Genomic DNA, 16,700 nt, shown 5'->3' with positions numbered 1-16,700 from the left:
AAAACAAACGATAATTTACTGAATACGATAATAAGGAACCGGATTATGTATTATTATATCGAATTTGTGACATATTGTTGAGGAGTGTCTACACACAAATGGGTTACTTATCAAAAGTCATACATTCTATTCAGCTACTGTACTGGTTGTAATGATGCAACTACGACAGAATGTATTTTTCGCATAAAATAGCATTCCACTTTTGCTTCACATTGAAGGATATTTTTCACCGTGAAAAAACAACTGTTTCACGTTACTTGTCAGAAGCGCAACTTGTCAGCCAACAGCGACGTATACTATGTAGAACGTGCAGCATATGTTTGTGCTGTTACTGAAATTGTTGTCCTTACCCCGACCCAGTGTGACGTAACACCAGTGATGTATGGCACTGACATTTCATGGACTGACATTCATGTGAATGTCACCAGTGCCCATAGATTATACTGGGGATTCTAAATGTTTTTGTTTCATTTGGACTGTTATTTAGATTAAGGTATTATGTTTCTGCAAAGAGAAGGATGTTCGACGGTCAAGTTATTAAAATCTTTCCCAAAAAGAACCATGTGTAAACTGCACATGTAAATAAGGAACTTGGATCGTCTGCTCTATATTCGTGTTCTTGGGTATCGATATCAGTGGCAAACGAGCAGAAATAAAAATATTTTTATTAAAAACTGTCAGGCTTTCTACGTTACGCTGGCACGATACTGCAGCGGGTTAAATGAAGTCCACCAATTTCAAATGATCCCTTCATAATAAACCAGTTCTGGCCATAATAACGTTTTAATCTCCACAATACAAATACTAACAGTATTTAAGCCGTGAATTACGTAATCGTACATATCAAGTCATGCATTCTTCACAAAAAGAAAGAAAGAAAAGAAACGCATGGGTGTTTTTTAAGAATATTGGACTCATGTAGTTGCAGCAAAAACAATACAAATGTGCTATATGGTTCCCAAACGCCATCTTGTGGGATTGTAAGCAGCTTCAGCGACAAAACACTACTTTTAACTTTCCACCTTGTTTTAGAAGCGTTTGAAGAAATATTCGCCAACACCTCACCAAGAAAACATACAAGTAAGCAAAAAGGCATGCAGTATCGATTACTATAAAACGGCAAACGTTGTGTCTAATTTTGTCATTTGTTCTTGCCTGGAAAAGAGGAAATCATCATACCACGACCGAGTGTCGACAATCGAAACATTACCATAGCCTGCCCTGAAGCTGGGGAATCGCTGTTCAACGTTCATCGTTTCCTGCAGACCATGGGATCGTTTCTTGCACAAGATCGCACGAGAAGCGGCCGTCCAAAAGCTACCACCCAAGCCCAGGACCACCACGTCCGGGTTTCTCACTTGCGTCATCGTCAACAGCCGCGGATACTACTACTGCACAACGTATCCCTGTCTTGAGAAACGTTTCCGACCAAACTGTCAGGAATCGATTGCGTGAAAAGGGGATTCGCCAGTTGTCGCCCCTGTTCTGCAATCGCAGTTCGGTACTGGAACTTTAGAAACTGGAGGCGAGTCTGGTTAAGTGATGAATCACGATTTCTTCTTCACTGGTGAAATAGAAGACAGAATGTTTACCGTCGGAGAAATAAACGTTTTGCTCCTAATTGCATTCGACAGATCGACAGATTCGGTGGAGCAAGTGTCATGGTGTGAGGTGCGACATTCATCACACAAAGGTCTTATTTAGTTGTGGTTCAGGGGAATTTGACAACATTCGGTACATCAGCGAAGTCCTTGCACATCACATGCTCCCGATTATGGACCGACAGAGAGAGTTGTTCAACATAACACATATAGCACGCGTCACGGTCCGCTAACTTGCCAATTCTAACGCCAATGCCTTGCCATGACCCTCCGATCACCAGATCTAAACCCAATAGAACACCTATGGGATGAACTCATCGACCTGTACATCAACGTGACAACATGTCACAGACACTTCAACAACTGGCCATCTCATTGCAGGAAGAGTGGGGAAGAATTCTGCAATAGCTACTTCGTCGACTTATCCAGTCTGTGACATACTAAGTATTGACTTTGACGCCATCTTGTGGATTCAAGTAAACAGAAACACAACAATATAGGCAATAAATTGTTGTAAAGATGGCTTATGCGTTTCTTTTGGGTTTATGAAGAGTGTATATATCCATTTACCGTTAACTAAAATACATTTAATACTTATCACGTTTTACAATATTTTTTGGTACAGTTCAGGGGAGAAGCAACGGCATGGAGATACTTGTGGGCAGCCAGATGTGCTGTCACCTGCCGCCAGCCATTGACAGGAACCACGGTCACTTTACGGATACCTGGTGTAATGAAAGTCCTTACTTTGTGTGAAGTGCAAATATTTGGTATGCCATTGCACTGTGGATTCACATGCTTGAAAACTTTGCCCTATCGTACACTCTAAATATCCAGACAGGTACGAATTCATTTGCTGTTCATAAAGTACAGTGGAAACAGCATTTGTCTCCAAGTAGGGGTTTATCACACCTGTTGCACTTATCTGGATATATAGTCTATACTTTTGTCTTCATATTCCATTACATAAGTTGCCATTTAGCACACGTGAAGATCCAGGTTAGAATTAATCTTCAGCAACTTATGCTTGTCGTAAGAGGCGGCTAACGGTATCAGGTAGTCGAACTCGCCGACTTAGTTGATACCTGTCATCTTATCCCAATCGCTTATATCGATATTCATGATGTCAGTCACAGGGTTGTCTGGTCGAGACTCGACTATTTACAGACATCCGTCATATAGATAGAATATAGCTGAGTACGGCGTTGATCAACCAACCAACCAACCAACCAACCAACCAACAAACAAACAATGACATAAGTTGATTCAATTTCTAATGATAACTAGTCGTTGATACTTTGTAGGTTCCCCACATGGTATATGAATATGTGGGGAAAGAAGATAATTAACAGACGATAAACTATATCGATAAACGCCCACCAACATAGTATCGCATTACAGCTGATGTTCACGGTTTATGAAACTGATGTTGAATTTGATTAGTCGAGCCTTCTGTCGCAAAAAAATATGCAATGCAAGAAGTGCAGTTAGAACAATAAGAACACATTCCATCTTTTACATATATGTACATGATGAATGCATATACATGTAAATCAAAACTCCTATAGTTTCACTGTATGTTGAACAATACCAGTTTGCAGTAATGGATGGTTCTCTGAAGATTGTGATAAACACTGCCTCTGCCTTAACAGTAATGATGTATGTGACAAGATCTCTGGTCGCTGTTCTAGTGGATGTTTCTCTGGCTATCGTGGTACTGACTGCCAAACAGGTATGTTCTGCAAATACCAAAATAGATATGATAACATCAACGCTGACGGCTACTGAAGCGTTGATGGCATCCTATCTGATAACATTGCGTGCGACATTCTGCTTGTGGAAGACACGATCGACTTTGGGTAGCCAGTCGTCTCCATGTTAACTGTTTTGTATTTTGATCATAACTTATTATTGTATATTTTAATAATTGTACATTGATTACGTCCGCATTGTACAAGTTTTCACAAATTTGCTGAGTTTTGAGTCCCCAATACCAGCACAGGATGGAAAATGTTAAAAAGGAACTGTCAACATTTTAAAAATTTCAGTTTAACAGAAAATGAAGGTGCTGTTATCCTTTTTTATACAAAGAATCGGTATTTACATTCCAATTCCAATTCCGATTACAGTTCCAAGATATTTGTAATGAGTTACAATTTCGAAATCCGTGTTGGCAATGGGAACAAAGGAATGTTCAGGCTTTTTGGTTCTGAGGTCAATCATCATCTCTTTGGTGTTACTTGCACCAGAGAAGTAGCTCTACACCAGTTGTGTCCACAACGTCCTTTCTGTAAGATTCAATAGGCTTACAACAACATGCGTCGTCGACAAACTTGACAATAGAGCAATCACTGTGGCTGTTTATACAATCATTAGTATACAAAGCAACCTTGGGAAGCTCCTGTAGTTGTTGTGAGTGTTCCAGAATGACACTTGTTCACTCTACCAGATTCCAGGTGTTCGCTAAGTTGTGAGCAAATCCTGACCAACTGACCATATCATCCAAACTATATTCACGAAAAGACAAGTGTTCAAAGGTACAAGTTAAGATATGGACACAGTTTTTGCCATTGACTAAGTAAACATGGACCTTTCCTCCGCTTGTCTACCATATAAGCTGGTCAGGGCCCAGTGAAACAAATTGTGAGAAAGAATCGTTTGAAATCACCAAAGACAGATCATCTTCGATTGTATCTTAAATGTTGTTAAATGTAGACACCAAATCTGCTGGAATCTGCTAGAAAATGTCTCCTCGACAGAAAGAGAACATTGACCATTGAACTCGTCTAGTTTGTGAATGAAATACAACCGTGTTTATACGTACGCACCCTGAATATGTTTGCATGGACCTGAATATGACACTAGTCTTTTTCATTTTTGGTTCAGGGGAGTAAATTGATTTCAGAAAATTAGCCACGTTACATGTACCATAAATCATCGATATCAGCATCGATATGCCGGACGCTTTCGTTTTATTTTAGATAATATTCACTTGCTTTAATTTTGCCAATCCAAGCAGAAATTTCGATTATGATATATATAAAACAGATCGTTTTGTAGGGGAGCACAAGTAGCAACCCATGGCGATGATTTGGTCCTTGCAAAGTTTCCATTCCTTTCACAGTCGTTTTCACAGTCTGATAACATGAACCAACTGACCCTAACCATTGTTGAACTGTGAATTATAGTCCATCTTGACATTAATGAACATGTAAGCTCTTGGGACCCACATGGTATTAAGATATATCCGATATATTTTGTGAAACATAGTCCGCCTTTCGTTGTTTGCTGCTAAAAGGATTATAGTTATCTCTGAGACATGGAATTAGTGGCACATTTGCTGGACGTGAAAATTATCTATCTTTGTACGGATTTTAAAAGGGTTTTGAACTATATATAGGGCTTTGAACAAAATCCAAACCTTGATAGTGCTTCTGCATGGTTTGTGCAGATTGCTTCTTTGATCTTCTACGTTGCATACCATAATGTGTGCATTCAGTGGTTTGTGTTATTTGCAGCAGTGGGAACGACTTCATGTGTAGAGGTATCATGTGTGGCATCCTGACTCGTCAGATGGCTGAGAATGGATTTATTATGATTGTATTTGCTCATTTTCCCAGTTTCACGATTCACAACACAATGCGGTGAAAGCCCACTAGGGGGCTATTAACCTTTCAATCATAAACATTCACGCTTTCATTACGATGATGTCTTCTGAACACAAATGTTGAGACTATCAGATCCTGTGCATTAGGATAGATGAATGATGACAGAGTGTTATATCTACGAGTCTACGACGTTAGTACTAATGTCTTAATATGACATTTTCGTTAAATTGTCAACAATGTTATAATGAGAAATTATTATGACTACGGTTTTTTAAATGTATAATCGAAATGCATATATTTCGCATATGAACCATATTTGCTGCAATGAAACTGAATCCGAAGTGAGTAGGATTCGTGGTGTTTAACGAAAGTTCTTATGTTTGTATGCATATGTGGTCGTCTTTTGGGGTCGTGCAGCTACTCCAGATTGACAGGGTTAACAGTAAATTTCTGTGTGTTTGCAGCATGTCCAAATGGTTCCTATGGTATCAACTGTGCCTCTCAGTGTGGAAATAGTCTTAATGGTGTCAGTTGTAGTAAAATAAACGGAACATGTCCTGGAGGATGTGCCTCAGGGTGGATGAATGACGGCACAATGTTATGTCTGCAGCGTGAGTATCCATTATGAAAGTTGCATTAAAGGTCATATAGACATTGGCTAAAAGATGACAGGACAAACGAGAATGTGGATCAAGATTGTAGAGGGACACTACATATTTTCAAGATAAATCTATATGATTTCAGTGGGCAGGAATTGGACATAATATGATCACGTCATGTATACATTTTATGTTTATGTGTTTGTAGCCTGTCCAAATGGTTTCTATGGTATCAACTGTACCTCTCAGTGTGGAAACTGTCTAAACGGTGACATCTGTGACAAGGCAAGCGACGCTTGTCCTGGAGGATGTGCAGCAGGATGGCAGAGTGACACAACATGTCTACAAGGTGTGTCTGCGAAATGTTAAAAGAAGGTTAACCTTGCAGTATACTGTTACTGAATGTCTTCATTATGTGTGTGTGTTTGCAGCATGTCCAAACGGTTCCTATGGTATCAACTGCGTCTCACAATGTGGAAACTGTCTGGATGGTGTCAGCTGTGACAAAACAGACGGAAAATGCCCTGGAGGATGTGCAGCAGGGTGGATTAATGACGACACATGTCTACAAAGTGAGTAGTAATGGCGTACATTGTAGTTAATGTGTGTGTAGATTTCCTTTTTAGCAAGTTCAAAATTCGGACAAAGTATAACGAATTTTAAAAGAACACTACTTCATAGACAAGTTCAAACCAATGCCAAACCAACAATTTCCATAGAACATGTGAGCAGATGGAAGTAAATGTCCCTCGAGATTATCTGTGTACCGCTCACTGTTCATATTCCCTTCAAATACACAGAGGGGCGTTGCCCCTAACACAGATATGTCACCCCACACGTTAAATTTCGGACTGTACTTTGGGTGCTGATACAAAGGTTTTTCAGTTCGTTTGGTCCAGAATTTCAGTGTATTAAAGGGCAAGTGTACACGAAAATTAACCTTTTTGTCTTGCACGTTTTCTTCATAAAAAGTGTTTATCAAGTCGTTTTATATCCAAACCCGTACATAAATCAGAAGTAACTAATTTATTATTTGCGTTATATCAATTCATATTTTCAACATTTACCAAGAGTTCTATGTCCACAATAAACACACCATGGCTTATGTCCCTTGGAAATGACGTCATTGGTGCCCAAACGATAAACGAATGACGTCGTCAGACCTTATTAGACCCATTTCACGTGGTGCAGGTATAGGTGTGGTTCTTGTGTCTCGATGCGCAGGCTACTGTTTTAATCCACCTGTTGCTTGGCCGTCAGCTTGCTATGTGATCAGTTCTACACTGTAATGACGTTGCAGTTTGAAAAAACGTATACATTGTACTAAGAGTGTTACCACGTAACCAAATTGTATAACATATACAACCTGAGTCGGTCGTCTTTCCAACAGTACCTTTTTTCATGAAACCTATAAAACGTAGATGCACTACATCTTGCTTGCCATCGGTGAATATGCCGGAATTCTACGTTTGTTACTAAAGTTCTTACATAAATCGTACGATATGTCACTCCTCTTCCACCTAATTCACTTTTATATCGATAGTACTCTACATCACGCAGATAAATGCAATTTGCAGTTTTGAACACTGTTTGAAATTCGTTTTTCTATGATAGCATCCGCTGATTGTAGATAAAATTTACTGAAAATTTCATGCATCGTAAATCTCGCCAGTTTTTACACATTACTAAATCACCATTCACTGCGTTTTGCGTAATTTATGGTAAAATGTCAAATTTTACTGGGAGAATTGAATTTAAAAGAAAAAGATGTATCATTGTGATCAGCAGTAGTTTTGTTGTTGTATGATCGAATCACCAATGCTCGTTCTGAAACATTATCAATGAACCGAGAATCGCTGAGAATGTTTTGGAAAATACGCAAACGTCAAAGTGAAGTTTCAGCCATATTACATAGTGTTTATAAAATCACGTCACATGTATGTCGGTTATGTTTCGTCCGTAAAATTCAACACCATCTTCCTTACATGAATCCCTGAATTCCTCATACAGTTCAAAATAAACTGACAAATGGACTTTGTCACCAATACGAAGTGTTTCAGTGAAATCTAACGAAATATATCGAAGATATGAGTTGCCGCGCTGTGAAAGAATACTTGTTTGAAATGTATACAAAGCCAATCTCAGATTTTACACTGTGTATCCGTTCGCCTACTTGTTGCATACAATTGCTCATTAGTTTTAGAACATGCATGGGAAAGGTATCGTAGCAAGCGATAGTTAAATAAAATAGGTGTATGCCAATGATTTTCTAGATTCATCAAAACATATTAATATTTTTTTGAAAGCATGACGCCATAACTGACGCAAACTCACGCACAACGATGACGGTACTTCTCTTAATTTCTGACTATTTCCCTTGGTCACAATGAAAACAAAAAGAAAATAACAACCAGCAGACTGTCAGAAGTTTCGGACTACTTACATGTCACATTTATGCATATACGTTGCTTGAAACAACGAAAAGGTCCTTCGAAAACTCGTGTCAGTGAACACGCCATTTTGCAAAAGTCGCTTCCCGATAGTGATGTCATACGGACGTCAACATTGTTATACATATTTGGTATTTTCATTGAGGCGAGGTTATGAATGAAAATACACACGACCAATCCGTCCTGCTGCTTACATTTTCTGTTCTTATGCTTCTTCGTATTTTCACGAACTTTTTTTCACGTGATTAATATCAGTATTATTATCTTTTGATTTGGGACTAGACAGGAAACCAGTTTAAATTCAAGTGGCACCAATTACGTCATAATCAAAAGGGCGGTAACTCTGGCCTGTTTAGCTCGGCAAAAAAATACCTCATATTGGCATAACATTTCAGCACTTATTTTGAGGGTTATACTTACGTTGTAAGAAAAATGAGTGTATATTTTCAAACATTGGTATTAACTTATTAAAACAGTTCACTTTGATTCACATAAGAATAAATGTGATTTATTCGTGTACACTTGCCCTTTAAACATTGTCCCAGTTTAAATTTCTATGCTGTAAGCACCAGTTCAACCTTCGCTCCTTTTGTTCAGGTTTCATGATCGGTGATGGAATTCCTCGACTTTTCTTCCAATCCATTGCATGCAGCTCTGTTCTAATTGTCTCCTTACAGACAGCCACAGTTCCTCTATCAATCATATCCAGCCTTAAATTTTCCAAACCCGCTCCGTTTGTTTTTAGAAACAAGAATACCAAGCCGCCTCCTGTCACCGACAGTCAATTTTTCTGGGCCTACCTGCGCCTCCCTGGTGCTCAATGCCATATCTATTTGCAAAATTTTTTCAAAACACGATAAACAGTGGACAAAGGGATGCCTGTTCTACTTAAAATCAACTTAACTGATCTGATGTTCTTGTTGTAATACTCTAAAATCAACTTCCTCTTCTCTAAATCATCCATACTGAGGATCACTGAAAATGTCGTCTGCTAGCAAGTAAATAAAGGGGGATAACCCTTCACAAACTAATGAAAAAGGATTAACGGAGTTGTCTCTCTTGAATGAAACCAAGCACTTGATAGCTGGTCAAGGTTGTTTATACTAGAAATCCAATTAAACATATTTCTAACATTCTCAATAATTTCTGGTCATACTATAGAATGTTGATTTATGGGTGTGTTCATAAATATAAAATATTGTCATATTGTCAGATGTGAACAAATTACAAATGAAAGATTTCGAAAGCCATAAAAAGCCCTATCGAGCTGGTTCATACAAGACACGTTCCGATGTCAATGTTTTTGTTAAGCATGAAATAAGTGTTCACCGTAAATCATTTTCACTTCGGATATTAACTTAACATGAAATTTGAAGATCGTTAACATTCTATAGATATTTTTAATTATAATACAATCCAAATGGTTTTATACTATCAAACAATTTGTACACAGTTTGGGTAGAAACAATACTTGTCGCACATGAGATAATCATATAAAATCTATGTTGACGCATGTACATAATTTGTGAATGACACCCAATAGTTACTTGTGTATAGTACGTTTGTCCTCTGTCGAGACCAGTTCGAATTAACACGTTGTGTTATCGACTTGATATATAAAAGAAATATAACAATGCATGCATAATAAACCAAGAGAACAGAATCTGTACTTCCCTTGTCAAGCGCACATATAGTGTTTAAGAACTCAAATATCATTCGACAGTATTATCATTTACTGAGTGGCACTGTTTTCAATGCATAGTTCACCTAACCTCAATCAGCGCATCGTATCATTTTGTGACGATTAGTCAGACCTGATAACACAGTTCATCATACACATGCTGCCATACATTGTTGACATATACTAGGAAGATACTAATTTAAATAGACTTAAATAAACATTTTTGTTTTATCTAATTTAAATTCGCACATCACACAAACATAGCAGTGAAGATTGATGGATCGGTTATCGCACGTAATTGGTAGATAGAGTGTACACATAGATTGGAAATAATTTGGTTATTTATTCATATACTAGGTATGTCAGCTGTACATATGTTTCATTTAAATTTCTTATTTCGCTTGTCAAAATCATGCCTTATACGAAATATTTACCTTGATATTTGGAACGTATTTAGCACTGTTTGAAACTTAATATACTGGAAACTTAAAGAAACTAAATTTGCCACTACGCCATGATTATTTATGGCGATAAGACGGATATAGTTTCTAACAGTTTCCCTGCAATGAATGATGTTGGTGGGGACACTTGTCTGCCCCTTCGAAGAATGAGACTCTGTCATAACAAAGTATATACAATAAAGATTCAGTCCAAACTGACATGTTTTTGTTGTTAATTCATACCTATATGACTTAAAGTGTGAAGCTAGAAGTGAACGCCATTATTATGCACAGTTATAAACTACGGATACATCAAGTAAATGAACAGGTGATAACAAACTTGATTCCCCACATGGAACATTGTAAAAAATCGGTGTTAGACCAATTTCTGGTGTCCCCGCCGTTAGTTCGAACTCACTTATCACTAGACAATGTATAATCTAAACTGCATTTTCCGTTCGGCTAGGCATAGTTTATACGCAGATATAAAGAAAACCGTTCTGTGTTTGTGTTCTAACATAACAAACCATCTGGCCCTCGATAACCAGGGAACTGGACATGTCGTTATAAGAAAGGTTATCAAGGGCGATATGACTAGTTTGACATTATGATCAGGGTAGACTGTACAGAGGACGCGCGGGCTTGTGCTTGTGCGTGTGTGTGTGAAGCGGATCTTCCTGTGGCCATTGTGCTGTGCCTTTTAATTCCATCTCATATAATCAAGCTCTAGTAACTAGAACGTGAAATTGTGACAGTGTTGTCCTGTGTGCCCATGCGTAGCTACTGGTGTGACCGATCAGTATAACACAGACATTCCTTATATTCGCGATATGGCTGAAATACTGCCGATGTGTCTTACTATGTTAACTTATTCACTTCGGTTGACACGTAATACCTAATTAACACGCAATTGTATAAAGAGTGAGATCCTCATCACGTTATAGAAAGTAGACGACATCAATGAAAACATACTGGACAAAGGGAGAGAGAGAGAGATGTTTGCTCATCACACACCCGCTTTAACCGTTTACAATTTCAATGTATGTTAAGCTGCACCACCTTCAATGCATACATGAAACCCGTTGTATTGATCACGTGACATCACCTGTCATACATGTTATTCTCTTCCTGGTTGCCGCACACTGAGGTCGAGCTCGATGCGGGATGGCCGTGTGCGTTGTGAGTACTTTATTCATTAAATTAACTGAGATCATTAACATTTCTACGATGGACCACTTCTCAAACTAGATCCATGAGATACCAAACGTTTTTAATTGACATTAGGCTTACTTTTAATCCTGTTTATATTATCGTTAACTACACAGCTAGTCGTTTATTGCCACATCGTTGATCACAGCATATTATTGACAATGCAGGATCATCTTCACGTACCTTGTCATCTCCGTTCGTGAATAAAAAGCTTAACTCTGTCTTGAAACATGAGACGCAAACATGGACAAGGTATATAGTGCATGGATACTTCACTGAACAGTTTGCTTGTTGTTAGCCTTCAACGGAGCACTGTGTTTACGTGTAACCTGCAGTGTAGTGTCATCTCATTGCTCAGACATGGCGAAATAGGAAAGAAATATTTTTCCCGCACAGACCCTTTACCTTTCACCTCCCGGGTATGCATACATACGAAAGCCTGTTGCTGCTACTTTTGTAGCATAAAATATTTGTTCAGTTTCCTCTTCATTTCATACATCGTCTTGTTTCTTCGACTTTTTAATCGTTATGGCAATTATTTTCTCGAAATTCCGAATATTTCTTTTCTTGATTTTGATGATTTTATCTCTTAAATCTATTTCAAAAACACTAAAATTTTAATAGAAGTAACGAGAATATACTCGTAATTCGTTGTATTTTTAAAAAACAATAATGAAGCACCGTGAAAATAGCCAAATTTAAGGAGAAAATACTAAGCATTTCTAGAACATGACTAAATTAACGAAAACGTAATAGAATAAGTGCAAAACTCCGCAAAACCGACGGGAGTCATATTTCAGAGTCGACAGCATATCAAACGTAAAATACATTCCCATGTGTGAACAGTTTTTCTTCTCCAAGAATGTGTAGATGTTTGGAGTCGCCCTTGCAGGATAAGAAATATTTATGATGAACCAAGTAGGTAAACAAGTGGAGTTTCTGAGGGGATATGTGCTAATCATATCACTTTCTGAGCTTTTAAGGATTACACAGTTTTGAAACTATTTATCAGATGTTTTTGCACCTTTCGGAACATATATGTTGCAAGACATATTGCCACAAACCAGTGAAAGTAATATTAATAGATACCTGAAAACCAGAAATGACACCAGGTGATCCTGAAATTCTTACAATGTGCATCAGCAGGTATCTACAAAGAAATCCATACTCTAAAATGTTAATGGTGAATTACAAATTGAATTATTATTTATTCACAAATAACGTTCTTATTTTTGTTAGTCACGTTAATTTATAAAATCTAATGGGGTATTTTCCTTGGGCAATTCGTTGTTTACGGATATCAGGAAGTTGAACTGTTTTGTAAAGATTTTTTCAGTGAACTGATCGCCCCAAACCAATTCACTCTACCAGAATATAAAGAGTCAAGGAAATGCAGAAATTTATACATTAACAAAGACATCTCTGAAACGTACCTGCGCATTTTATTGTGTTTAAAGATGTTACCCAGCAATACCTGTCCCGGCTGAAAGATGTTTGTAAACGAACGAGGTGAGCGTGAGACGCAATATCGCCTCCCTTTATTTGTAGGGACATTCTTATATTGGTATATTAGGTTCCGTGTGTTTGTTCGTGTTTAATCCCACACTCAGTCTGTAAGTAATCGAGTTTGGTCGAGACATTCAAGTAACTGACAGCATGAGTATCGATCTATACAGCTGGGACACAATGGCATGTGTAAACCAGGCACCCGTGAAGAGCCACCTCCTCGTGGTGGGTGCTAGGTAACGCTAAGCGCTCTTCAACCACTCGAGTGGACCCGGGGGCAGAGTGGTCCACAGCACCCCATTGCTGGTCTTAAGACCGAATTGGGCAACCTGTTTGCCGTGGGTTGCGCTCCTGTGTCTGGTGGTTGAGGGCACTGGGAGCCTGGAACCGTTTCCTTTTGCCCAAACACCACTTCGCCCCTTACGTCACCTAGACGGGTGGTTGAATGGGCCCGATTCAATCAATCGGCTGATCACGCCATGCCCTGAGCATGGAAATGTTCATGTTGACATTATTTTGCTTATATTGTATGTTGACACTGAATATTGTGTTAATTCTATTATCAGTATAATATTTGCCTAGAGTCCTATGCCAGAATGCGGTGGCTCATGGGCCGATCTGATGAAGTCGACCTCTAAATTCTGTGTGTCTCCAAGTTTTTGTTAGAGCCGAACCAGACTGACCTTATATTTTGTAGACAAATACAGCTATTTACTAGAGTATATCACCCTTGTATCCCTGGTGTGTGCATGCTGGATATCCCCTGCAAATAGACACTGTCCTTGTTGACACTCGGTGGCGGGTGGGGAGCAAGGGTGCTGAACCCCTTACATACATCATGAGTCAAATAAATTCTGGTTCCGCTAGAAATGACAAGAAAAGGCGTCTGGAAGCTGAAGATATTTCAGTTCCAAAGCAACAGGACAACTGGTCAAAATTTATAGCCATTGAGGTTACAAATGGCGAACCCCTTAAATTCAATCCATTTTTGATTTCCAAAACTATCCAATCTATATGTGGAGAATTTGAAAACGTGCCGTGTCTCCGAGGTGGTCAGCTCCTTGTAGAATGTGCAAGGAGACAACAATCAATTAATCTGTTACAACATCAATACGCCAATGTCAGTGTTAAGAGCACAGAACATAAAACTCTCAATTCGAGTAGGGGCATTGTTCGGGACAGAGCCCGTTGTTTGTCGAACTTGTCAGTGGAGGAAATCGTTGAGGAACTTAAAGATCAAAATGTCACATCGGTTAAGCGCTTCACAGTCAAGAAACAAGACGGTAGAACTGTTCCAAGCAGCACATACCTGCTTACTCTTTGATTGAGCACAGTCAATAAGTCAATAAAAGCTAGTTATTTCAATATCGGAGTGGAGGTGTATATCCCCACTCCACTCCGATGTTATAATTGTCAGAAGTTTGGTCATGGCTCAAAATCCTGCCGAAATACTCTTCGTTGTCATCGTTGCGCTGAGGATCATGAAGATGCTGACTGCAGCAAAGATCCTAAATATGTAAACTGCGGCGGTGACCATGTTTCATCTTAAAAATCCTGCCCCAAATAGCAGAATCAATCAAAAGTTGAAGTTCATCAATTGCAGTCTCAGACAGTTAGTTATTGAGCTGCTGTTTCCCAAAAAACCCAGATCAGTGTCAGTTTCATGCCAAACCGATTTGACTTCGACTAAATCCAAACAACCTATCTCTGTGCAAACTACTTCTAATAGCCAGACCACTGTGACATCAGACTCTCAGGCTGTCAGCCATTCAGAACAAACGACTGCTCAGAAAATCGTTAATGTTGGAGGTAACCCCATCTTCAGAAAACAAAAATAGGAGTTCTTCCTCACGTTCTCGTGAGAGGTCCCAATATAGGCACCATGAACCAGAAACCTAATCTATTACAATGGAATTGCAGAGGCCTAAAGGCTAAATTTTATGATCTACATATATTATCAGAAGATTTTAATCCATCAGCTTTTAGTTTACAAGAGGTATTTTCGTCAGTACAATTCATTTTTCACCTCCAGGTGAGAAAGCTACTGGTGGCGCTTCTATTTTGGTGAGGCAAGGTGTTATTCATAGCCATGTCCGTCTTAAAAGCAATCTTCAGGCTGTTGCTGTCTGCCTCACTTTACAAATAACCTTCACGCTTCGTTCCCTGTATATTTCTCCATCTTCTGCTCTTCAGCAGTCTGATCTTCCGGATCTATTCGACCAGCTTCCCAAACCCTGTATTATCATGGGTGATCTTAACGGACACAACCCTTTGTGGGGAAGTACCGATACTAACATTAAAGGGACAATCCTTTAAGACTTCATTTCCAATAATAATTTATGCATATACATGTATAATGACGGATCAGCCACTTATTTACATCCTGGTTCGGGAACTTTTTCTACACTTCATCTGTCTCTCACAGATCCAAATATATATAATGAATTCGTATGGTCAGTCCAAGACGACCTGTTTGGAAGTGACCATTTTCCCACAATATTCCCTCAGCAATAAATCCGACTGATGACCCACCTGCTACAAGGTGGAATTTTAATAAGGCCAACTGGCCATTATTTCAGACACTCCATACTGCCACCTTGAAATCTGACGATTTTGTCAATTATCTGGACTGTATTCAGTTATTCTCTGATAAACTGAATAAAATAGCTGATGAATCTATACCAGAGTCCTCTTCAATCCCACATATTCGTAAGCCATGGTTCAATAATGAATGTAAACAGGCCAGAAAGTGTTGAAAGAAAGCCGAAAAGTATTTTCGACGACATCCTACAGTCCATAATGTAGATAAATTTAAACTTTTCAATGCCAAGGCTCGGCGTGCATTTAAACAGAATAGGCGTCAGTCTTGGCGAAACTACGTTTCCAAAATAAATTATCGCACACCTATTTCAAAGGTGTGGAACATGATTTGATTCAACGAATAAAGGGCAACGGTTCCAAATCTACTGTTCATCATCTGCAGGGTGGTGACATTTTATTGACAGATAAAGTTGACATTGCCAATAAGCTTGGTGAAACTCTCCCCAAACATTCTTCTTCGTCAAATTACGTTCCAAAATTTCAAAAATATCAGAAACAACAGGAGAAGACACTAAATTTTAACTCGGAGAATAGCGAAGACTATAATGAATTATTTTCATTACATGAGCTCCATACTGCCTTTGAGCAAGCTCATGATAAAGCAACAGGGGCTGATGATATCCACTATCAGCTCCTGTAGCATTTACCCGAATCGTGTTTGGGAACACTGCTAAATATTTTTGTTTCAAAATGGACTACAGGGAATTTCCCAACTTCGTGGCGTAATGCCATTGTTGGCCCTATTCCAAAACCCGGCCGGGATTTTACTGATCCGTTTAATTACAGACCAATCTCTTTGACGAGTTGTGTCTGTAAAACCATGGAACGAATTGTAAACAATAGGTTAACTTGGTATCTTGAAACCAATAACCTTATAACAAATATCCAATGGGGTTTCAGGAAAAATCGGAGGTACCATTGATCATTTGGTACGTTTAGAATCCTTTGTTAAAAAAAATGCTATAAATGCTATAGTAAATAAACAACATGCAGTATTGATATTCG

General features: G+C 38.7%; 1 protein-coding gene across 7 annotated transcripts in view; it reads left to right on the top strand.

Annotated features, from left to right (window-relative positions):
- Positions 1–11,457: 11,457 nt before the first annotated feature.
- Positions 11,458–16,700, top strand: part of LOC124290472 (receptor-type tyrosine-protein phosphatase alpha-like) — a 64,021-nt gene continuing 58,778 nt past the window's right edge. For all 7 annotated transcript variants that reach the window (XM_046727176.1, XM_046727175.1, XM_046727178.1 and 4 more), the window contains exon 1: positions 11,458–11,558. In XM_046727176.1, coding sequence (XP_046583132.1) covers positions 11,544–11,558 — 15 coding nt within the window. In that variant the 5' untranslated portion in view covers positions 11,458–11,543. The remainder of the gene's footprint in view (positions 11,559–16,700) is intronic.

The sequence above is a fragment of the Haliotis rubra genome, unplaced genomic scaffold (genome assembly GCF_003918875.1).
Source record: "Haliotis rubra isolate DU_JTF1 unplaced genomic scaffold, ASM391887v1 Scf466, whole genome shotgun sequence".
Taxonomy (NCBI): domain Eukaryota; kingdom Metazoa; phylum Mollusca; class Gastropoda; order Lepetellida; family Haliotidae; genus Haliotis; species Haliotis rubra.
This window is presented reverse-complemented; position numbering and strand designations above follow the sequence as displayed.